Source organism: Marmota flaviventris, chromosome 4 (assembly GCF_047511675.1).
Source record: "Marmota flaviventris isolate mMarFla1 chromosome 4, mMarFla1.hap1, whole genome shotgun sequence".
In the NCBI taxonomy this organism is placed as follows: domain Eukaryota; kingdom Metazoa; phylum Chordata; class Mammalia; order Rodentia; family Sciuridae; genus Marmota; species Marmota flaviventris.
The window spans coordinates 142,551,723-142,577,219 of NC_092501.1; the positions used below are offsets into that span (position 1 = coordinate 142,551,723).

General features: G+C 38.0%; 1 protein-coding gene across 3 annotated transcripts in view; it reads right to left on the reverse strand.

Annotated features, from left to right (window-relative positions):
• Mtus2 (microtubule associated scaffold protein 2) overlaps positions 1-25,497 on the reverse strand; it is a 381,665-nt gene that overhangs the window by 320,588 nt on the left and 35,580 nt on the right. Inside the window, exon 3 of one of the 3 annotated variants that reach the window (XM_027928897.2) lies at positions 12,746-12,940. The exons of 1 other annotated variant lie outside the window; for it this stretch is intronic. In XM_027928897.2, the coding sequence (XP_027784698.2) occupies positions 12,746-12,940 (195 nt within the window). Of the gene's footprint in view, positions 1-12,745; positions 12,944-25,497 lie in introns of all 3 variants that reach the window. One more of the 3 variants, XM_027928896.2, reaches the window with a different exon arrangement.

Genomic DNA, 25,497 nt, shown 5'->3' on the forward strand with positions numbered 1-25,497 from the left:
CTGCTCTTCTTATATATGAAGATGTTGGCTCTCTTCCCTGCTGCTATGGATGATTTACTCCATTTTCTGTGACCTAGTCTTATAATAAATTTTATGAACTTACTAAACAACCAAAAAGGAATAGAGACAACATCTATGGTTTTAGAAGAGTCTCCTCAGCCCTAACCCATATGGAAAGATTAAAAGGGAACAAATTGAGGTCTTAATGAATTCTGTGTCATCAATCTAGGATCCTGAAATCATGAAAGATTCATGTGAAACTTCTCCAAACAAAGGAGGAAATACCTGTTATTAATCTTAACAGATATTATGATTAGAAGTATTATTTGTCTTTTAGGAAATCCTAACTGATAATATAATCCAGAACTGTCTAACAGGGGAACAACTAGCCACATGTGGCTATTTAGATGTAAGTCATTCAAAGTAAAGGAAATTGAGGATTCAGTTCTTTGGTTCCACTAGCCACATTTCAATGGCTCAATAGCCCACGTGATTAGTAGTTACAGTACCAAGAACAAGATACAGAACATTTTATAACTGCAGGAAATTCCACCAAGTTCAGCTGATCTAGAAACACACAACATCCTTCCTGCCAACAAGTACTAATGAAAATGTCTTAATTGATAATAACAATTAGGAGTTTAAATTTTAGAAGAGAATTTACTCTTCTGACAAAAGAAATAAGTTCTTTCTCCAATTCTTGAATCAATTGGGCATGCTTGCCATAAAACCAAGGATTTTGAATTATGCTCCATGGGGTCCCCTAGGGATTTGTTTGGTGAGATTGAACAGGGAAGGGGAGAAACCAGAGAGGGCTCAAGGCTCCCTCCACCAGCACCTTGGCTTCCATGATGTTGTATTTAATTACTACTTTATGGAAGATCCTGAGAAATGTTATATTTTCACTCTGGATTTTTAATTGTTATAATTTATAGTATAATCGATGTAATAACTAAAAAGAAGTATGGTCTCCCACATTATGAGACAAAGTCCTAGAATCTGTTATATTATTCCTAATTTTAAAAAATCATGATCTCTGACCTCAAGCGGGTCTTTCATCAACTCTGCAATTCTCCCATTCACCTCACTGACTTGGAGTATACTGCTCAAAGCAACCATTACAGCTTTTTACTTAATGCAACCCCATACCCCAACTCCATCATGTTTGTTCTTTGTAACAACCCTACTTTTGAGTTACTTGGGATAAATAAGGTCACCTAATATGGTCTTCTATCCAAAATTTCTCTATACTCATCTTTTATCCCTTTCTTTATGTCTCACCTATTGTCATTCATTGCTCTACCTACTGTCCTCACTTATTTTCATCTTTAATGTCTTTGATTTCTTGCTACCAGATCCTACTTCTAAGCATAAACATTCTTATATGTGCTTTAGAAACGTTGCAAAAATTGAACATAAAACAACTTTTCCTACAACTCTACTGAGTCCTCCAAGATCCTTCTCTTTCCCTCCACCAAACTTCTCATCTGTCGTCTATATTCTCACCTTTATCTTCCTTGCCCCCCTACTACCCGAGTTCTGTCCTTCTACATTTTGTTAAAATTCACTTCAAAGCTACCAGTGACTTAATTGTTAAGTCTGGAGACCCATTTTACTCCCTATCCCTTCCTCATACCTCCTTTGCTCTGCTCTGACTTTGAGCCAGTAATCCAAGATGCCCAGCATCAGGTAGAGGGTAGGGCAAGTAAGTAATTTCCAAATATCTCATGGCTCTGGCCCTGCATTTTATAGAAAACATTTGGGACAGTAAAATCTTTGGACTGTCTTTTTTTTTTTTTTTTTGTCTGTCTGTTAGTGTTCTAAAATTTCCATCTCAGTGTGACATGAACAAAAAGAACAAAAGTCATGTCTGGCTCAAACGGGAATGTTGGCAGAACCATGTCTTTTGGTACCCAGTTTCCTGTCTCCAAACTTTACTCACCATTATCATGTTGATTTTCCTCTGAATAGAATTATGATTATTCCTTACTTAAGACCATAATGATTTCCTAAGTTTTACAGTATAAAGTCTCTAAAGGCCAAAGTAGTCAATACATTTAACCTAATCCCTCCCAACTTTATAGTTAATATTTCTCTTGGTCGGCTTTCCATTGCATGGACAAACAGCTGATAAAAAACATGAAAATGGAGGAAAGGTTTATTTGGGGCCATGGTTGCAGAGGTTTCCATCCATGATCTCTTGACCCTGTTGCTTTGGGCCTTTGGTGAGGCAACACATCATGGTGGGAGCACACGGTGAAGAGCCTGTTCACCTCATAGTAGTTGGAGGCAAACAGATTCAGGAAGGATCCAGGATCCCAACATCCCCTCAAGAGCATGTCCCCAGTGACCTAACTGCTTTCCACTAGGCCTTAGTTCTGAAAGGTTCCACCACTTCCCAATATCTTACCAGCTGGTGACCAAGCCTTTAACACATGACCTTTGGAGGACACTTATCCAATTATAGCAATATCTGAGTCCAGTGAGGTTAAACTGACTTTTTATAAACTCTCCTACTATTTCTGGTTTTGATACATGCCATGTATGCAAGTATGGCCTCATCTTAACTATTATCCCATAGCTCATCTTAACTATTATTTCCTCATCTTAGCTATTATTTCCATAGCTCAGGGGATGTATCCTTTCTTCATTAAACATCTTAAATGAGCTACAACAAGACAAAATATAACATTTATATGCCATACAAATCTCTACAGGGACAATGTGATTTCTAATAATTTCACCCAGAAGTCTGAGTGGGAGAAGGATAAGTGATACTTATACAATAAAGAAATTATTTTCACTTGTACGAAATGATAAATAATATGGGGGGGGGGGGCGGAACCATGTTCTCCTTTTTTTTTTTTTTTTTTTTATTTTTTATTGTTGGCTGTTCAAAACATTACATAGTTCTTGATATATCATATTTCACAATTTGATTCAAGTGGGTTATGAGCTCCCATTTTTACCCCATATACAGATTGCAGAATCACATCAGTTACACATCCATTGATTTACATATTGCCATACTAGTGTCTGTTGTATTCTGCTGTCTTTCCTATCCTCTACTATCCCCCCTCCCCTCCCCTCCCCTCCCCTCCCCTCTTCTCTCTCTGCCCCCTTTACTGACATTCGTTTGTCCCCCTTGTATTATTTTTCCCCTTCCCCTCACTTCCTCTTGTATGTACTTTTGTATACCTCTGAGGGTCTCCTTCCATTTCCATGCATTTTCCCTTCTCTCTCCCTTTCCCTCCCACCTCTCATCCCTGTTTAATGTTAATCTTCTTCTCATGCTCTTCGACCCTACTCTGTTCTTAGCTACTCTCCTTATATCAAAGAAGACATTTGACATTTGTTTTTTAGGGATTGGCTAGCTTCACTTAGCATAATCTGCTCTAATGCCATCCATTTCCCTGTAAATTCTATGATTTTGTCATTTTTTAATGCAGAGTAATACTCCATTGTGTATAAATGCCACATTTTTTTTATCCATTCATCCATTGAAGGGCATCTAGGTTGGTTCCACAGTCTAGCTATTGTGAATTGTGCTGCTATGAACATCGATGTAGCAGTGTCCCTGTAGCATGCTCTTTTTAGGTCTTTAGGGAATAGACCGAGAAGGGGAATAGCTGGGTCAAATGGTGGCTCCATTCCCAGCTTTCCAAGAAATCTCCATACTGCTTTCCAAATTGGCTGCACCAATTTGCAGTCCCACCAGCAATGTACAAGTGTACCCTTTTCCCCACATCCTCGCCAGCACTTGTTGTTGTTTGACTTCATAATGGCTGCCAATCTAACTGGAGTGAGATGGTATCTTAGGGTGGTTTTGATTTGCATTTCTCTGACTGCTAGAGATGGTGAGCATTTTTTCATGTACTTGTTGATTGACTGTATGTCCTCCTCTAAGAAGTGTCTGTTCAGGTCCTTGGCCCATTTGTTGATTGGGTTGTTTGTTCTCTTATTGTCTAATTTTTTGAGCTCTTTGTATACTCTGGATATTAGGGCTCTATCTGAAGTGTGAGGAGTAAAGATTTGTTCCCAGGATGTAGGCTCTCTATTTACCTCTCTTATTGTATCTTTTGCTGAGAAAAAACTTTTTAGTTTGAGTAAGTCCCATTTGTTGATTCTAGTTATTAACTTTTGTGCTATGGGTGTCCTATTGAGGAATTTGGAGCCCGACCCCACCGACTGTAGATCGTAGCCAACTTTTTCTTCTATCAGAGGGCGCGTCTCTGATTTGATATCAAGCTCCTTGATCCATTTTGAATTAACTTTTGTGCATGGCGAGAGAAAGGGATTCAGTTTCATTTTGTTGCATATGGATTTCCACCATGTTCTCCTTTGTAAATGTATGTGAAGGAAGCAAAGAGGAAGAAGAGAACTAAATGTTGGGAATCATTGGGAAAGTTATCAGCAAGATTCAGTGAAAATGATTCTATTTTTTGCTTTATAAAGAATACTTTAAGTTGCATAATTACAGATTCAGGAACTAGATACTTAAATCCATCAGTGACATTTGTTTGACTTCCTCATTTCCAGAGAAAATCAGATCCTTATTTTGGTTTTTGTTCACACCCTTCATTTTTCCCCACCCACTCTAATTGGATTGAGATATTCAACAAAGCCAACCCTAGTACAATGGAAATTAGACTCTAGCACAAGGTAGAGCCGTGTGAAGCCCTTCTCATACTGTGAAATCAAATGTTCTCATTTTTCCAGCAGGCACTGGGAAGGCACAGAAACAGAGTCAGATCCAAAGTCTCAGTTCTATTTTGAGCACAAGTTTTAAATGCCATCAGCTGAGATTAATGTGCGATGTATTAGTCACCCCAATGAATATGTTTCATTTAAAGGGAAGCCCAGTTGAATGTATTTCCTTAAATGATAATGTGCTACAGACCTGGCACAGCCCTCAATAAAACAGAAACACAACTCTCCTTGCCTTTATCTTATAACTGTCCAAACAAGCACAAGTTCATTATCCAGAAGTCGGAGGTTCCCATGAAAATCAACTTATCAACGTCTATCTTTATGTCTCATAAGTGATACATGTTTTCAATACTCAGAAAACATGTGAGAGGTGATCATAAAACTTTAGAACTGGAATGGATGTCATCTCCCTGAATTAAATGTTATCACAACTATTTTCCTTACCCTCCACAGATACTTCTCATGCAACTCGACCACGTTTTCAAATAAGCTTTTAAATCTTCAACATTGGACTTTATGCACATGGCCAAGGATAGAAATGGCCTCAGAAAGATTATTGTTATTGTGTAAAGTCCTTTTCTAAGCACTTTGCACATATTAATTCCATTTAATGTTCACATCAAACCCATTGATGGTTTTAAACCTCACTTTCATTATTATGGATATTACTATTTTTTTATTTAATTGATTTTATTTTTTAAATACACAACAGTGGACTGCATTACAATTCTTATGACACATATAGAGTACATTATTTTCATATCTTTGTATATAAAGTTATTTTACTAGGAAACAGAGGAACAGAGAAGTTAAGTAACTTGAACAAAACCAGAGTTAGTAAATTGCAGGGGTAAGATGTAAACCCAGACAGCCTGTCTCCAGAGTATATGTCCTTCACCATTATTCTGTATCATCTCTTAAAAATGGAGAGATATTGGTGAGCCCAGTGGCGCATACCTTTAATCCCAGAGGCTTGGAAGGCGGAGGCAAGAGGACTGAGAGTTCAAAGCCAGCCTCGGCAAAGTGAGTTGCTAAGCAATTAAGTGAGACCCTGTCTCTAAATAAAATACAAAATAAGGCTGAGGATGTGGCTCAGTGGTTGACTGCCCCTGAGTTCAATCCCCAGTACCCTGTGGCCCCAAAATGGAGAGATACTGGTCAGAGGGTACAAAATTTCAATTATGCAGAATGAAATAAGTTCTGTAATTCTAAGGTGAAGCATGGGGTTAATAGTCAACAATACTGTATTGGGTGCTTGAAATTTTCTAACAGAGTACATCTTATATTCTTCTCCCTCCATGTACATAAAAGGTAACTGGGTGATGATGGATATGTTAATGGGCTTGATTGTAGTAATCATTTCACAGTGTATGCATATATCAAAATAACACATTGTACATTGAAAATACAGACAGTATTTTTTGTCCATTATATCACAATAAAAGTGGGGAAGAAAAGAAGGTAGTCATCTAAGATCTTTTAAATGCAAAAATATGAAATCCAATAAATGAAACAAAAGAAATAAAAGCCCAAACAGGGAGAAAGTAAGACTTTAACCTTTCTTATGTAAATTTTAAAGTGAAGTGTGAATGAGCCCTCAGAGTTCTGTCATCCAGCTTCAAAGATTTTCAAAAATTTGCTAATCATTTTTTATCTATCCTGTCCCATGCTTAGAATTTTTTTTCTGTACAGCAAGACAAAAAATCTGTCTTTATAGCAAACTCAGAATGTTGTTATTCCCTGAAACTAGTACAGAATAATCAAATCTAAAGACATAATGTAGTAGCACTGAGTCAGCCTGGAGAGGCCTTTTAGGATGTGAGGTCCTTCCCCATCCCACCCTGCACTCCAGACGCTGGGTGGTCTTTAACACAGATATGCTAACATTTCATCTTACCTCCCCGGTCCACACAAGGGCAAGGACCCTGGTGTCAGGGTCAGCACTGAGCTTGTATTTAGCATTTGTATTTAGATGCTTAAAGTGTGCAGAATCACAGAAGAGAAAGTGAACAAGCTAATCTTCATAAAACAGGACAGTCAAGAAAAAAAGCAGCCATTGAACTAGACGTTATTTTTTCTATTTTTTTTTTAAAAAGCTTCTCCAATTTTTAGTTTATGTTACAACCATAAATGGTCAACTTTCTTAAAGGCAAAACAAAACAACTTTACACTTTCATCCTGTCTCTGAGTAGACTTGATCATTGTTTAAATGTTTTGAAAAAGAATGAACAAAGCCACCAGTAAGGGCAATCTCAAACAGGCAATAGCTACCCTGAAATCTGACCTCCCAAGCCACTTTCAGCTCCTTTTCCCATGAATAAATAATGACTCCCTCTTTGCCAATGGAACATGAGATAGGTTAATGGCTGTTTCTGTAGGAGTTATTAATAACACTTCTTGTCAACTCTGATCTTACTTAAAATGCATATCAGACATAGAAAATCAAACGAGCTATGTATGTAAATGCATTTTATAATATTAATGAGTATAAATGCTGAGATAACATTGCAGAAAGCTTTCGTATTAACCCTCATTTTCATTGATTAACCTTCCGAAGAAGCAAGTAATTTTCCACCTCAGATTATTATCTCCAGAACCCAAATCCTATTCAATAATTAAAAGAAGACCTACTTATTTAAATATTAAAACAAGAAATAAAACTCTAGAATTTAATAAGGATATTGAACCTTTCTGAATCTAGACCTCTAATTCTGGAAACTTTGAAATTATCTCCTTAATAGCCTTAACAGTAAGAATTTTAGCCCAATTCTTTTCAAATGACTGATTATCTGCAAGAGACAGGTTATTAGATATTTGTGAGACTGAGATCAGCCTATATTATAATTTATTTCTAAATATAATTATACTTAAATGACCTATTGTCTTTTTCACTCTTTGACTTGTAAAAATTATGTATAGGTATACCACAGTTAATGAAAATAATATTTTAGACATCCTAGAAATTGTGAAAACTGTAATTATGAACTTTGCCAACTATCAAAATACATGCATAAAGTAAAAATGTATTCCTAACACAAACCATTCTGAAAACTATTTAAATTTCTTCCAAAGTTCCCCCACCCCGTATTCTTACATGAGAGAACATATTGCTATGGGTAGAAGACTTCTTTTAAAATTCTACTAGTGTGAAGAGCACTGTCTTTTAGGGGTGACAGATACTAAAAGTATTATGAAGTGTAGCTCCTATGCTCAAAGTGTTTACAGTCTATAGGGGAATGGAGGATATAGAAACTAACTACAATAGCTGATGTGATAAGTGATGCCAGCAAGGAGTTCAAGGAGTTCCCAGGAGAAAAGAGATCACATTGGGCTGGCTTTTTTGAGGAATCTAAAATGCACCTGAAGATGATGAACTCTAAAGAGAGAGAGAGAACGAACCTGGCAGAGGTGGGAGGGGAGCACATTCACAGAGCATGGTTGAAACCTAAGCCCACAGACAGAAAAACCCAAAATCCCTCATAGAAAAATGTGAACAACTCCAGTTGGCTAGCTGTGGCTGTCCGTTGGGGTATGATGAGCCAGGAATTGCTGAGGCAAGAGCTACCATAAATTTCAACTAAGATGATAAGCAAAGAAAGATCCCCGAGAGAAAGAAATGACAAGAATTGATTATTGAATAAACAAAGTCAAAAGCAGGTAAAAGATAATGTACACTCTGAAATGTCCAGCCCCAGTTGTCAGAAGATCATAGGTATCTTTAAAACATGGAGAAACTTTGAAAGGAGGGTTTTTTTTGTTTTTGTTTTTGCTTTTTTGTAAAACTAAGTGAAGAATTCATTTTGTGGAAAAAAAGCAGTCTAAGGTATACATGGGTCAGCTGATTGGAAATGTGTGATTGATCCTTTGAAATGGAGGTAAGTGGTTCTACAAAGAAGCACTGAAGAGATGGATATGAGATTCCCTTCCAAAGTACTAAGAGCTGCCACTGTAGATGAGATGACCGAGGGGAAGACTGGAGAACCAGAATAGACACATTCTGAGAACAAACTGTGGGGAGCTCAAAAAGAGGTACTTAGTAGTTGTGAGATAGCATCATGTTGAACACCGGGCTGTACCAGGGGTGGCAACTCCTTAAATTCCAGTGGGTTTCTGGATGCACCAATAGCCTCTCCCCTAGAAGATCACCCATCTCTATCTCCCAAATACTGCCCAACTTTCAGCTTTCTTCAAGAAATTCCCTCATGGTCCTCATCAGGAATTAGCCCTCCACCTCCAACCCTCAACTCTACACCATTTTTCAAGATCTGAGAACACATATCCTTGCATCCTGAGTATTTATGCAAACTACTCCCCTCCTTCTTCTCCAGCTATCCCCTGCCTCCCCATCATTCTACTAATTTTCTGACCAGGAAAAGGAATAGGAGAGAAAAAATAATTTTCCATTTATACCTTTTAAATTATTTGTCTTATTGATGCTAGTCTTAGACAATCCCAAAGAGAAAATATAACAGTGTTTGGGAAAAGAAAGAGGAAGAGAAATTGAAAAAGACAGCTGCAAGTATCCTATGCTGCATGTACTCTTCTGGTAGGAATTTTCATTTCTTAAACACCCAATAATTCAGGCACAATTCAGAATATACAACAAAATAGATCCTTTATATAAATTATTTTATCCTTGGGTGATAGAATCTATTTCCATTAATGATTGCTTCATGAAACTCTGTCTTCCAAGTTTTCCTCCACCTGGAAGATTTGACTTTAAATTATACCTACCTATTCACTGGAAAAATCAAGTCTATCCTTAATCATTGATTAATTTGGCAACCAAGTATAATTCAATTTATAGTATGTCACCAACCCTAAACTCTAGGGCAATTGTTTTCCTTTTTAAGTTTTTGTCATTTAAAGTATATCTGGGATTTTTTTTCTTTCTTCTTTGAAAACCATCAAAGAATTAGGAGCCATATACTGGGTCAGACCTGTGTCTGAGTTTAAAGTTAAAAGTTCTAAGTTACAAGAATGCTTTTTCCTCTTCAATTTAAATTTTTTTAAAAAAAAAAGCTGTGGGACACTAACTAGCATAATTTAAAATTTTATTTGATGTTCTAAACAGGCCAACCTCATCATCTTCAAGTGATGAACCTGAAAAGGAAGGAGCAGTCTGGGCTCCCAGAGGTTCTGTGGGAACCTCAGGAATTGCAGCTGGGGGCAGAAATCACAAGGAGGCAGCTTGAACCCATTAGGAGCACTTCCTAACAATGAGAGCTGCCCAGCCTCAGGGGATGCTTCTTTGCCCACAGGATGCTTGCAGCAATTTAGGAAGCTCACCCCAGGGCTGGCTGACAACCTGGGAAAGTGGGGAAGTGGAAGGTTTGGCCTGCAAGACTTCTCAAGACAGCTCTGACCTCAAGATTTGCTTAACTAAGAGAAAGGACAGATGTTTATGAATATGTCCTCCCGGCTTTATAAAGGAAACAAGAGCCCAGAGCAAGGCACACTGACCTCAGTTTGCCCAGTTATGAAATGAAGGGTGACCCAGACAGTAAGATACCTTCAAATTCTAACAATCTGTGAACATAATTCATTTCTTTGTGTCTGCTCCATTTTTGAAAAAAAAAAAAAAAATAGACAGGCACATGACTCTGAAAGGCTCTTCCCAGCAGGGTTGAACTAGAAGCATAAGCCTGAGCCAAGAATAGAGAAAAGAGTCCACATGGAACCACTGAGACCCAAACAGCTCCTGCCCCTCAGATCCAGGGGTCCATTCAGGGTCCCCTCTCCATACTTATCATCATTTGTCCCTCAGAACCTAGGAAGACAACATAGACGCAACACAGTTGAGGCAAGGTTACCTAGGAAACACTAATAAATTCATAATGAATCACCTAAAAGTGTCCCAAATATAGCATGCCACAGTCAGTGGGGAAATTGTTCAGAAATGCATATGAGCATAAGTATTTAAAAGTATGAATTACACACTTGCAAAGAGTTCCCTATTATAGTCATGTTTCTGATTTTGAGTTGTCTACTGTGCTATGATGTAATGCCTAAATACAGTGTATTCCTAAAATGAATCCTATGTGACACAGTGTTTGCAAAAGACCAACTTTCCAAGAAGTAAAAATGAGCCCATTCTGATATCAAATTGGCATTATCACAAGCTGAACCAGCAAAGCTTTGCTCCTAGGATATAATCTAAGAACTTCCAGCTCTCTGAAGAACTTCTTGTTTTACATAAACCCTGTCATTAAAGCATCATCCACTAAAGAATTGAAACTGCTTTTCTTTGCATTAAATCTAATAATAAGTATAGGTATAATAGTAGGTGGTGCTGAAACAGTAATTCAGATACATGTGAGGTTTTTCTGTAGCTCATTGGTGAAGTACAAATTTTATTTATAATAGGTGGCAGATAATTATAAATCAATTCTATTTTAAAAGAACAGAAAACAATTCTGAATACAGTAAATATCATTTTTACTATGAAGCCTTTAAAATTGGAAGTTATTTTCTCTGGCACATAACAACTCTTGTCCCCTCAGGTCCTCAGGGGATCCCTGTCTACTCTTCTTTGAAGTAGTGGTCAGAAGTGCCCTAAGCATACCTAGAATTACTCTACCCACGCCTGTCAGCTTTTCTTCAGCAAAAGCTGCTATCATGGATCAGTTAGCTTCAAGATTATCTATTTTTTTAAGAAATCAAAAATCTAAACTCCTTCCTTAGAAAGATGCATACCATGAGATTTTTTTTTCTTTCATGCTTTCTCTAAAATAGAAGCATATTATTGGAAATTTTGTCACTAAAACTGACGACAAACAGTTCCTCCTGTATTTCAGTCTTTAGACTGTTAATACACATGTACATATAAAAAATGGATCCTACATTTGCAAATAGTTATTTATCATATTCATGTTTCATATTTTGAGGCAGCTACTGTACAATGTTGTAATACCTAATTACAGTGACATTCCTAAAATGAATCCAAGTGAAAGCAAGTCTGAACCACAGCCTCTTCAGGAAACCAAGAAAACATAGGAAACAACCTTCGAAACCACTTACCTAAATATGAAGATAAATTAAACAGTATTATGAACAGGAATAACTGGGTGGATTAAAAATTAGAACTGTAAAGGTACAAATGTTCCACATATCATCTCTGTGAACCCAAAAAAGGAAGGAGAATGAAGAAGTGTGAAGGACTAAGATTGAAAAAAATAATCTCTGTCTCTTGCATACTACTCCCACTTGATTTGATTTCTATAATCCCATCAAAACAGCTCTCCACTTGGAAACCTCTAAGACTTTCCTGGTCCTCTGGGCAGTTCTTGATAACCAACATCTGCGATGTCACGACTTCAGACCGGATAACAATGACTTTGAGGTTGGTGAGGCTGAGGTGAGGTCTGGTCATCAAAGGTTCAGCCAAAGGGTCACCCTCCTGACCTCTACTGACAGTGGCTGCTGTGTCTGGCTCAGAGGGCTAGCAGTGCAAACATAAGATACACTCTATAATCTCAGTCCCAGGAAAGAACCTTGAAGTGGCCTCATATCAGCTACAAGTGTTCCCAACCACAGAACCTGAAGTTGTTCAACCCTCCTTCCTATTTTTAACCTCATTTAGTTAACTTTCAGAAACATAGTTAAATGTTTCACCAATTCCAAGGCACTATAGGTAATCACAGGTGACTAATTCTTTCAGCAAATATTGAAAACTCAGTAGGTTTCATGATAACACTCTGCAGGGACAACTTTCTTGGATCTTTCTTTGACCTCTTACCTAAGAATCCGTGAAGCAAAGGGCTTCTGGAACCTGTCTCTGGGTAAGTCATTTTCTAGATGGTAAGAGGTGCAAAATCTTTTCCTGGCAAGTTAACTCACCGTAACTGAAAAAAAGATAGTGACAAATAGGCTATTTTCCTTAAGTGGATGGTAGAGTAAGGAAACTGATCAAAATTATTAGTCACACAAAGAAAATGACACATAGGGACCCAGGCAGGTCAATTTACCTTTAGGGCCTGGACTGGCCTGCAGGAGCTGGGCACAGGTGCCCAACCCCTCCCCCCGCCCCACTTACGGGTGGCTGGCCGGCTCTGCTCGGGTGGCATGCTGTCTGCTGACTGGGTGCTGGAAACTGAGGACACACTGGAGCTCCGGACAAAGCCAAAGGCCGCCAGCTTGGCCGCTGGGAGACGCGAGTATCCAGGAGGTCGAAGTCCGGATTTCGGTAGACTGGATTTTGCAGCATTTGAACTGGAAGCTTTCTTTAAATCTGCTTAAAAGAACCAAAGCAAAAAAAAAAACCTGAGAATATATATATGTGTGTATGTGTATATATATGTAGCTAAAATTAATCTTGAAATTCAATTCTATGCATTTGCAACAAACAAATCTTTAAGAGAAAGCTCTCTTACGTGAGCCAGGTGCTTCAGAGAAACTCAGGAAGAGGAGAAGTAGCTCCTGCCTCCAAATGATCACAGTCCAGTTAGGCAGATGGGTTGACCGTACTATAAGGCCATAGGTATAAAGTGCTTCAGATGTTGAATAGAAAGAGAATATTGACTGTTAAAGCTACCTGTAGGTCTCTGAAATTCAGATACACCTTAATATTTGACATATGATAGGCAAAGAACTCTTGCAGAAAATACTCATTGGTGATTTTAACTATTATGTGATACGTCTTACAGAAACATGTTCACAGAATCATCCTACTAACCTTCTGCAGGTTGTAGGGATGGGGGAGGGGCTAGCCAGACTGAAATCTGACCCAGTTACTAGCTATGTAACCCTGAGCCCTAGCCCTAACACTGAGAACCAGCTTCCTCTATAAAGAATGATGATAAAGCTGGCCTCCAAGGTTTAGCATTACTCTTTGTAACACAGAACTTGATAGGTGCTCAGATGAATGTCAGTTTTTCTCCTTTTTCTGTTTTTATTTTAGTCCAAACTTCAAAATTAGCTCCTAGATATGTGCAAAACCAGTCTGTTTTAGGATGATAAAATATGCTGTCAATCCAAAATCTCAGAAACACCATGCTCTAAGTCTGAGCTGGGCTCCATCAGCAGCTGCCAGGATGATCACCACAACCCTACGATAAGGCTCTCAGCACAGAGAAACCCCAAACCAAAAAATACTAGGATATGAAATTTAAAAGGCCCAAGTTTCCTAATATTTTGTGTTATTGACCTTTAGGAGGTATTAAGCAACTTTGACCTGCAAACATATTTACCCTGAGGGTACACAAAACAATCCATAGCATTCTTATTCTGCCTTTAGTCTACTCTTTATTATAAAAGATTAATGGCATTTCACACTAAGCTTAATTTAAATAATGGATGATTCATAAAACCCCAAAAGGCCATGTCTAAAAAGATCAATGAAGAAACTACATATTAGAAAGCATCTAAATGTAGAAATAGAGAACCAGTAGATGTCATGCTAGGTCTATGGTGGCCCCCCAAAAGGCCTCTTCTACCAGCAAGTCCTCCTAGAAGTGAGGCCACAGCTATCTGTGTGTCCAGATGAAGGTGGGATCCACACAGCTGTGGTCTCCTGACTCCTGGGTCAGGACTGGGAAGAGAAGGAATCAGGTCAGCACAGAAGAGAAAGAGAACAAGGAGCTGGGGTTGCAGGTATCCCCAGTTCAGTTCTATTCTAATGCTCCACTAATTAAAAAAGAAAAGAAAGAAATACTGCACCATTTAACAAGTAGTAATGGCCCTTTTGTATCAGCTATCAATGCCATATTCAATGCCTTCATATATTTGGGGGAAAAAAAGTCAGTATTCCTAACCAAGACCTTGACATGTGGAAAGCATTCACTTAATACTTTTTTAAAAATAAGTTCATTACATCATTATGTAAGACAATAAAGTCTCTGAGTGTGTAAAACAAAAATGTGTCTTATTCTACCCTTACCTACATCCAGTTGTTCATTCCATCGGTGGAAAGGTAGCTTTGGGATACACAGAGAGAAGGGAAGGGTGGACAACACAGGATTCTGTGTATAGGAAGCAGTCTCCAAATTATTTTCTAGATTTTTTCCTCCCTATTCCTTTTGGTAAAGGTAAACAGTTGGCTTTTCATATCCATGGGTTCCATATACACAGATTCAAATGAGCAGATTAAAACTGTTTGGAAAAACACTGCATCTTCTCTGAGCATGTAGGAACTTTTTTCTTGTTGCTGTTCTCAAAATAATACAGAATATCAACTACTTACCTAGCATTTACTTTATATTAAGTATTATATGTAGTCTAGAGACAGCTTGGAGTACTGGATTTGCATTGGTTACACGCAAATACTCTTACCATTTTATATAAGAAACTTGAACATCCATGGTTTGGGGAGGAATGGGGATGGGCAGTATATTCAATCTGCTATGGATACTGAGCAATGATTGTATTGCTCTGTGTTGTGTGTGTGTGTGTGTGTGTGTGTGTGTGCGCCTGTGTTCATGTGCTCATGTTTAGGCTACTTGTAGGAGTATTCCATGCCCCAAATCTGTGTGTACAACTTTTGTAAATTTAATATGACTTATACTATACATCAAGTTACTATATAATTGTCTTTCCTTCTACCAGATTAATATCATGAATAGTACAGATGCTTACAGGATTGGAGGAGCAAATCTTATTCTTTTTATATTACCAGCACCTAGCACAGTGATTATACAATTTCTTATTATAAATGCATTGAAATCTATCACCAAGGTTGTACTATATTAATTTAACCCAAAGTATGAGTCAAATATCTCCACAAATTTCTCTGCATAAAAGAGTAGTCTGGAGAGGACTAAAAAAAATTCTGCCTTTCAAACAAATGATTAAATATTTTGATTCAGGTGGCTGTTGGAACATACTTTAAAAACTTCAACAGAAAATGTCAACTCACTTGTGAAATAATTGCATTTGACAACTCTGATCAAATTGCATTAACTTAATCTTAGCTTCTTATAAAAATAACTATTTGCATACACACACACACAAAAAAAGACCTATATTCCTGGCTATTTTTCAAACAAGTCCAGCATTTTAGACTGAATTTAGTATTTACAAACTAACCCCAATGTGATGGTGTTTGAAGTCAGGTCCTTGGAGTGGTATATAGGTTGTAAGAGTAGAACTCTCAATAATAAGATTTGTGCACATATAGAAAGGTGTCTGAAGTCTAACTCACTCTCTTTCCACCATGTGGGTAAACAATAAGAAGATCATAGTAACCCTGATCTCAGATTTCCAGTCCCCAGAACAGTGAGAAATACATTTCTGTTGTTTATATGCCAACCAATATAGACAGTAACCTCAATAAAGACATCTAGCATGTCAGAGAAATATATTTTCCAAGTATTTAGTATCCTTGCTCTAATCTAGGACATATATTTTGACAGAAATAATAGTGTATCAAGTGCATAGGAAGCTCTCAATAAATAAATTATATAATAAATTAGTATCACAATAAAGCTAAGGTAATACATAAGAAAGATACTTCATAGAATGATAGCATGAGGATCTCTATGCCACTCTCTCCAGTGAAATAATCATAACTGGTGAAAACTATTTTTAAAAGTTTTAAAGTCTTTGGGAAATATTCTAAGAGTATATCACACATAAGAAAATTAACAAAAACTCAATGAAAACAGTGAGAGTTGCACTTGAACCATGACCCACTCCCTTGTTCCCCATCACCAACCTCCCACCACAGAATGATGGAAGCTCTACTCTGGTACATGTGGCCAGAAAGATAGGGTTTTTTTTTTTCTCTCTGGAGTTAAGGGGTACTGTATCTTCCTAGGATCATTGGGATAACACCACTTCTCATCCGCATCCCACCCCATCTTTAGTTCCATGTTGCAGAGGCTAAATTCTATGCAAATGTTGTCAACAGGTCAGGGGGACCCTTTCTTCACCTAGCCACAACTTATAGTGTAGAGGACCACGCAGGTAGAACAGGCCCAAAATACTGGGGACTAAATCACACTGCCTTGTTCACTTATAGGCTAGAAATTCACCCCCAGGAAAGATAAAGAGAGAAAACTAGAGGGCACCATCCCTATCTAGCATCTTACTGGTAATGTAAGAGTTTCTGTTTGCTCTTACAACCCCTAGCACCAAAGTCATAAGTAAGAGATTTTGCCCAAGGACACAGGCACACCAGAAGATCAGGGATCTCTGAAATGCTCTTCAAAAGAACTGAGTTTATTTGAAATAATATTTGTATGAAGTTCCAACCTAGGGGAATTCTTAGAAGCAATGGAGATTTTGATGGTAAGCAACTAGGAGGAGGCTGATAGCTCCATTAAAGCAAGATGATAAACTGTAGAAAAGCTAGTTTACCAGAGATAACTAGTGAAAAAGCTAAGAGAGACATCACTACTGATCCAACAGAAATAAAAAGGATTATAACAGAAGACTATAAACAACAATATCTCAATAAATTAGATAATCTAGTGAAATGGACAAATTTTAGAAAGACTATGAGAATTGACTCCAATCTGAATATATGTTTACTAAAAAGATTGAATTAGTAATTTAAAAACTTTCTGCAAGATCCAGATGTTTTCTTTAGTGAATTCTATCAATCATTTACATAAAAATTAACAGCAAAAAACTAACACATTAAAACCAGAAGCATATATAAAGAATTGTATAACAAGACCAAGCAATATTTCTCCTAGAAATATAAATTGCTTTAATATATATAAATCAATATACTATACCATATTAAGAAAGAAAAACAAAACCCATGATCATCTCAATGTGTAGAAAAAAATACTTTACAAATTTCAATATCAGTGCATGATTTAAAAAAAAAAAAACCTATTAGTGGTTAGTGAACTAGGAATAGAAGACAGTGCCTTTGGTCTGATAAAGGCAGGTAAGTTTATACTTAATGGTGAAAGACTGAAAGCTTCCCCTCAACATCAGGAACAAGGGTATCTTCTCTCACCCTTTCTATTCACATTGCAGGGAAGGTCCTGGCCAGAGGAATTAAGCAAGAAAAGAAAAGATGTGTGTATTGGAAATCAGAAGCAAAACTTTCTCTTTGCAATTGATGTGGTCTTGTATAGAGAAAATCCTAGGAAATTTCATTTAACAAACTATTTAATTAATGAATAAACTAGCTCAGCAAAGTCACAGAATAAAAATATTCACATGCAAAAATTAAGTGGACTTCTATACTCTCACAATAAATAATCCAAAAATGAAATTTGGAAAGCAATTTTATTTATCATGGGCCAAAAGAGAAGAAAATGATTAAGAATTATAATAAAAGGTCAGACTCCATATTTTTTTTTAATATTTGACTGCTACTAGCTACTAGCCTCAACACCCCGCAACCTTGCTCTACTCTCACCTACCTCTTCTACCCCTCATCTGGAAAAGCTGAAAAGAAAGTCCAGGGATCCCTCCTTTGATGCTGGGAGGTGTGAGGATATTTATATTCAAGCCACGTAAGCCACTACCCATTTGCATGGGAATGTTCACCGCTCCCCTACCCCCATATGACAAATAAAACCATAATCCAGCGTGCTTTCCTTCTCCCTCAAGCCATTTTCAGACTTGTTTGAGAGGCCTGTTCTGCTCTCCCCACAAACCCCAATTACATAAGTATAAGCTTTTCCATACCCTCTTGCTTTGTTTGTGGCTTCATCATCACTCTTGACATTCAAACCAAATTTTGGCTGAGGGTCCACTCTGCCTCTTTGGGGTGGCTACAACAAGAGGTGCGGCAAGCAGGATGCTGCGAACACGGCCAGCATCTCTGGGGGTCTCCCTTCTTGCTTGGCTTGTTAACTGGCTCTGCTGCCTCAGCGTATGCAGGCACCTTCAGCTGTGGCTTGCTGGCCAGCTTGTGCTTGAGCTGTGCGGCTGTGCTGCACTGAGTCCTACAGACCTTCTGTTACAGTTTCTGCTCATCTAAGTTTGAAGTTTGAATATTTAGTTGTTTTTTAGGAATAAGAAAATGGGATGGAGGAGGGGCCTCTTTAAAGTTTTTCTCAGGTACATCTCGTGCTGGACCTATCTGTATATCTGAGAATAAAGTTGTCTGATGCTAGACTTAGGGCAAAGGCTATCCCGTGACCAATTGGTTGCATTTCTCAGCCAGGTCTTGGCTCTAGATTTATAGAGCTCTCTGTAGACCAACTAGATCCTGTACAAGATACAGGATGATTGGGTAGAAGCTCATGAAAGAGCAGTCATTAAGGAAGATAAGAAAAACATAAAGGAAATGTTTGCATTCCTACAAGCAGTTGATTCTGTGGGATCATTAAGTAACTTGGTGGCTGTTGCTGCCTATGCCTCTGTTGCTACAAAAATCCCAGTCCTTAGACTTATGGAAAAAGCACCCACGACTCCCTCTGGCACAGCAAGGGGGTTAATTCAGACCTTACTTAAACCCAGTGTCCTTACTTAAACCTCCTATAAAGCAACCATTGTATGGGGGCAGCCCCTAACCTTGGCAATACCATAGACTTGAAGCTCCATGGAGAAAGGAATTCATAAATAGGAGCAAAACAGAGAAAATTCTCAGGAAGCACAACAAAGAAAAGAAAGAGATGGGTGGAGGGAAAGAGAAGTGAAAGAAAGAGAGCTGGATCCAGAGATGGAGAAAAACCTGAAAAGAGTTCGTGACACATACAAGTTGACGTGGCAAAATGCCCACCCTCCACCCTGGCCAATCCCCCTGTAAAGTATTGAACATGGCTCAATGTAAATTTAAACAAGGTCTTCCAGGGTTGAAAGCCATTACATGCCTCCACTGCTTCCCAATTTAATAGTCCAATTTGGCCTTAATGTGGAATTAGTAACACCTCACAGAGGATTATACAACCCTAATGCTATGATACTACTCATAAAAAAAATCTCTAGACATGATATTATTGAAATTACTGACTTCAACTAATAAGGTATTGGAAAACATTTTGCTGTTATAGATTTGGTTAATATGTTCTACTCAATTTCTATTTATAATAGCTTCTCAGTCACAGTTTTCCTTTACCTTCAAAGGAATGCAGTGCATCTTTACCTGGTGGCTACCCACAAGATACCACAGTATCTGCCATGGCACACAACCTATGCAGGGAAAATCTTAATTGCATCCAACTTTCTCCAGTCCCACAGGTATGTCATTAAATTAATAACATCCTCTTTGAGGACATTCATTTGACATAGTCATTAGGAACATACAAATAAAAACAAAAATGTTCACAAAAATGGATAGGCCATTGCCCTATGCATGATGCATGGTCCTGTCACCTTAAATTTCTGAATATTGCTTGGTAAACCACTGGGTACTTTATCCCTAAAACTATCAAGAAACAACTAATGTTTGAACAAATAAATAAATAAATAAGAAACAATTAATGATCCTATGAGCACCCAAAATATCACATGAAGCCGAGGATCTTTTAGAGTCCTAAGATTCAAGAAGCAAAAATATTCCTCATTTACTAATTTTAATCAAGCTCATCTTTAATAGGGTCCCCTCTGCCCAAAGGTTCTAGAATCTGTCCAAATTGCAATCAACATGCATTCCTTTACTGTCCAACAGAAACCCTCTCTGTAGAGCTTTATCAACCCCTTCTCATGCTTCCTGGCATCTCTAGAACAATCATGGCTATAAGTTGTCCATGTGCTTCTGATAAAAGAAACTGTCCCCCTTGGCTCTGCCATATACAACATGAGACTGGCAAATACTGGCAACATGCTAATCTCTCCTAAAAAGGCAAGCATCTATGTGCCCTGAACATGTGACCCTCCACACCCAGGTTCCATTACACCTTGGCTTAAAGAAGTACATCCTTCAAGCTCAGCACAGCTACCAAGGCCTCCTTGCGGTAGGATGGAGCCAAACCTGGGCCTTCCTGCATATTTCACCTCCAGGAGGGAATGGTCTCCCCTCTCCCCAGCACTTTGCCTTATGCCACAGTGCCGCAGGAGGTCACTCCTCTCTCGATTCCTTGGCTACCTATAGAGTAACTTGAAATAACTGATGAACAGCATTGGGAGTTTGTACACTTTACATATGAAGCCATCACCATCCCACATGATAGATCTCACTGGACAGCTGGTGCGTTTCATTTGTTAACCAGGATTTCTCTGATAAGAAATGGGACCAATCTCAGCCAACTCAGGTTGCCATAACAAAGAACCAGACTGCATGCTTTAAACCACAGCCTTATCTTTATGCCTTATCTTTCTGGAGGTTAGAAGTCCAAGATCAGGTTACCAGCATGATTGGGTTCTGGTTGGGTCTCTCTTCTTAGCTTTCAGACAGCAGCCTTCTTGCTGTGTCACTGAATGACAGAGAGAAGAAACTCTAATGTCTTCTTGTCTTTTCATACATCCAGCATGGGCTCCACCCTCACGACCTCACCTAAACCTAACCCCAAAGCCCAAGTCCTAATACATCACATTGGAGAGTAGTGCTTCAGCATACGATCTTTAGAAGGACACAAACATTCAGTACATGAAAGGACCCAAGGGTTAGCATGACTGGACAAATTTCAGGCCGCTCTGGTCACAAGACAGTTACGTCTGTGTGTTTTTATATTCCTTAGCCATTGCCATACTCTGAATGTTGTTCTAAAACAATAGCAGCAACAATTTCTTGTTCAAGGTTGCTCCCAGTGGGATGAAACACAAAACAAAACAAAGAAAAAATACAAAAATCCATAAAACATTCTTTGGTCCACATACTATACATTTTAAATATGAATTATAAGGGGAAAATGGCCCTTGAATAAAAACTCAGAGTCATTCTGCTTGATGATCTTACTTTCCTTGAATTTTCCCTCCATAACCTTATTCTTGTTTCTGTTCTAGCCTCGCCCTCCCCCTTATCTTAGGCCATGGTTACCCTATGACTATGTTCCTGTGTTCCAGGGGATTGTCACCCTCCTGTGAGGACCACACCTTCTTCAAATTTCCCACAACTTGTGAAATACCTTGCCAATGATAGGTGGAAACTCTACCTGGGAATGTCTTGCCTCACAGATGCCCAAAATATAAGTCAGGTCACTCATCTCCACATCTACCAAGGCCTCACCAAGGCACTCCTTATCTACTTCCGGTGTCCAGACATTACTGACAGTAAAGAAGATTTTCATTTCACTTCTCAGAACATACAACACTGAACTTTTAAATTAGACATTCTATGGAACTTTTGCCTTCCTTCAGAACCATAATGGCATACTAAACAAGTTCAACTTCAACTAAATGAAATGCACATTTGAGTCATCAGTCAAACATCATGGGTGAACTGTAATATGAAGTCAGATTCCAACTTTTGAAGAACAATGATAACAACAACAAAAAAAAACCCATAAGAATAGGAGAGAATATTTGCAAATCAAATATCCAATAAATGTCTAGTATACAGAATGTATAATGGACTATTTCAACTAACAATGAAAAGAAAAAGAACCAGATTTTATAATTAGTGAAGGATTTCAATAGATACCTCCCAAGAAGACATACAAATAGTCAATAAGCACATGACAAGATGCAAATATCTCTAGCCATCAGGAAAATGCAAATCAACAGCACACTGAGATTCTACTTCACATCCACGAGGATAGAAAGATAGATGATAAAGAGTGGGGTCAGGAGACAGAGGGATTGGTGTAGCAAGTTTGGAAAACAGTCTGGAAGTTCCTCAACAGGTTAAATACAGAAGTATCACGTGTCTGGACAATTTGACTCCCAAGTACACTCTAGTGAAAACCCATATCCATGTCCGACTTACATGTCAATTTTTATAGTGGCATTTGATAAAAGGTAGAAATATCACAAACGTATGTTCACTGGTAAATGGGTAAACAAAATATGGACTAACTACATAGTGGAATGTTCTTCATCCATAAAAATGATACATACATTCAACAGTATGGATGAAACTTGAAAATACTGAAGCCAAACACAAAAGACTGTATATGATGTAATTTCTTATATGAAATGTCCAGAAGAGACAAATCCAGAGACAGAAAGTAGATTCGTAGTTCCCCAGGTCCAGGGTTTGGGGAAATGAGTAGAGCCTACTAATGGATTCAGATTTTCTTTCTTTCAGGGATGATGAAGATGTTCTAAAATTAATTGTGGTGATGATTGCAAAATCCTGTGACTGTCCTAAAAACCACTGAATTGTGACTTTTCAAAGGTCAATTATATATAGTCTGTGAATTATATCTCAATAAAGCTGATATATTAAAACAAAAGATTAAAAATGGAAAATATAATTTTTTTCTTCAGGTAAATAACAGACTTAAGATAGATCCAGGATGAGTTCCCCAATCTCTATCAGTATCTTTACTTTTAAGAGCCTGTGTCAGAGAATCTAATCTGTCATTGTGTGTCCTCTATAGCAACACTTCTGCTAGACAGGTAAAATGAATGTTTTGTTCAGCAGATCAAAATCCTTTTCAAACAAACATAGCTATAATGGGAAAACTAATTAAAATAAATTCAAACGTTAATAAACACTTTTAGAAACTCCAGGATCAAATATTAAAGTCTCATTCAAAAAAGCTATAATGAACTAATTTCTTTTATTTTACCAAGGCTTTATACTTTGACAAGATTTTTCCAAAAAAATAAAAAAGATGAAAATTCCTGTTTCAACAACAAAAGAGATTTTGCTGCCTACTGAAGTTGTAAAAGCTGTGTTGCTATTTCAGAGTAATATTATTTTTCTCTTGAAAGATAAATCCTTTGAAGAAAGCAAAACTTCCCATTTTGATGAAATTTGAATTCTATTTGTTTTGGCTTTTTCCTTTTTGTATTGATTCTCTTTTTTAAATTATGACTCTGTAAGGTTAGAAAAAAATCTCAATCAATTAGAATCCGATTGTAGTACTGAAGGTTCAATATTATATTAATAACGATCCAACCATCATGGCCCAACATTCTTGATATCCCAAGGAGAAAACTTCAGAAGAAAGTAAATGTATTTTAATTCAATTCAATATGTATTCACAGACACCTACCATCAGCAGTCACTTCACGGTGCTGTGTGAAATTCAAAGAAGGCATGGTCCGCACGTGCGGCTGACGACCCACTGGACGGGAGGTGTATATTCATAGATAGCCACAGCCCAGGATAAAGGGGTGGGCAGGGCCCGAACAGAGGTAAGACTAAGGCTATGGCGAGGAAAAATTCAGTGAAAGCAAGACCATCAGGCAGGATGACTCGGGGTTTTTCTTCAAGGGCCATATTTTTCCCTTACAATTTTGGATTGAAGAGTAGTGTGTATGTGTGTGCGTGCGTGTGTGCGTGTGCGTGTGTGTGTGTGTGTTGTGTGTGTGTTTTAGCATATTTACACATACATTATTGAGCCAAATTATTTTCTTTAATTGTACAATAGTTCTTCCTCATTGCTTTTATAAGCAGTTGATTCTTTCACAGATATTTTGTTGAGAGGTGGTTTGCTTTGCTAAAGGCACGTGGCTGAGAAGCAGTTCTGCCTCCCTTCACCTTGCATGGGAAATACAAACAAACAGCAGTTTTCAGCAAGCTCCTGTCACACTGGGACAAAACTCTGCAAACAAAACCCTTTGATATTAAGACTGCAGCTTCCCAAAAGGAGAAAAGAAGGACACAATTAAGCAAAGCAAGGGAAGTAGCACATTTGAGAATTGTACTACAGGTCTGGATTTGATGTGATTATTACTAAGTAGATAGACCCAGACTAGATTCAGACTCTCTGTACCCAGTTTCCTCCTGTGAAAAATGAGGATAAGACCCTCTACCCTTATCATGATAGAAGAAAAACTGCATCCAAAGTGCCTATCATATTGTCTGATATTTGAAAAACACCTGATACATACAAGGCTATTGCATCGCTATTTTTTGCTATCACTAATGACACTGCCATTATAATCGCAAATCAATTTAGGTAGAGGTACATCCCCCCACCAAAGAAATAAATAAAACGCAGGTCAAGGTGCAAAGTATCTAACTTCCAAGATGGTTCTGCAATGATTCTTAGCAGTGAGTCAGGACTTACCTGTGTGACCAAGACCGTACTGTAGAAGTGACAGTGTGCTGCTCTCTGAGTCTAGGTCACCGTAGATACTGCAGATTCATCCTTGTGCTCTCGGATGCTCACTGAGGGAGAAGCCAGCCATGCCATAAGGATATTTAAATATCCCTTTGCAGAGGTTCATATGGTGAGGAACCGAGTCCTCTTGCCAACAGACAGCATCAATTTGACAGCCATATGAGTAATCACTTCATCTTGGAGGTGGGTCCAGCACACTTGGTCAAGCCTTCATAAGATGGTTGACTTAACCAGATCTGACTGCGATCTCTTGACAGGCTCCAGGTCAGAATCACCCATCCAAGCTCTTCCCAAATGCTGACCCACAGAAACCAGTGGATGATAAATGTTTGCTGTAGTTTCAAGCTATTAAGATTTGGGGTGATCTGTTATTCAGAAATATATATGATGCAGATTTTGTAAAAGGGTGGCTACCAGAATAAGAACTTTAATTACGTAAAAATGGCTTTGGAACCAGACAGAAGAAGAAACTGGATGGTATTTTCAGATAACATTAGTGTAACTCTAATGAGCTTAAAGAAACTTTTAGAAGAAGGCTTATGGCCCTTGAGGAAGCCATCAATAAGGTTTAAAGAAATATATGACTAATTAAAACAAATTAAAAAGGTCAAAAAAAAAGGAAAGGTGAAGAAACTAATGGGAAATTAATCTCATTAATCTCTAGCAGAAAATTTAGAAACAATGTTACCTGATGATATATGAAATGTAGAGATTCTAGGGAACGAGTTTAGAATCTAGCTAAGAAGATATCAAGGTAGAGTGCTGA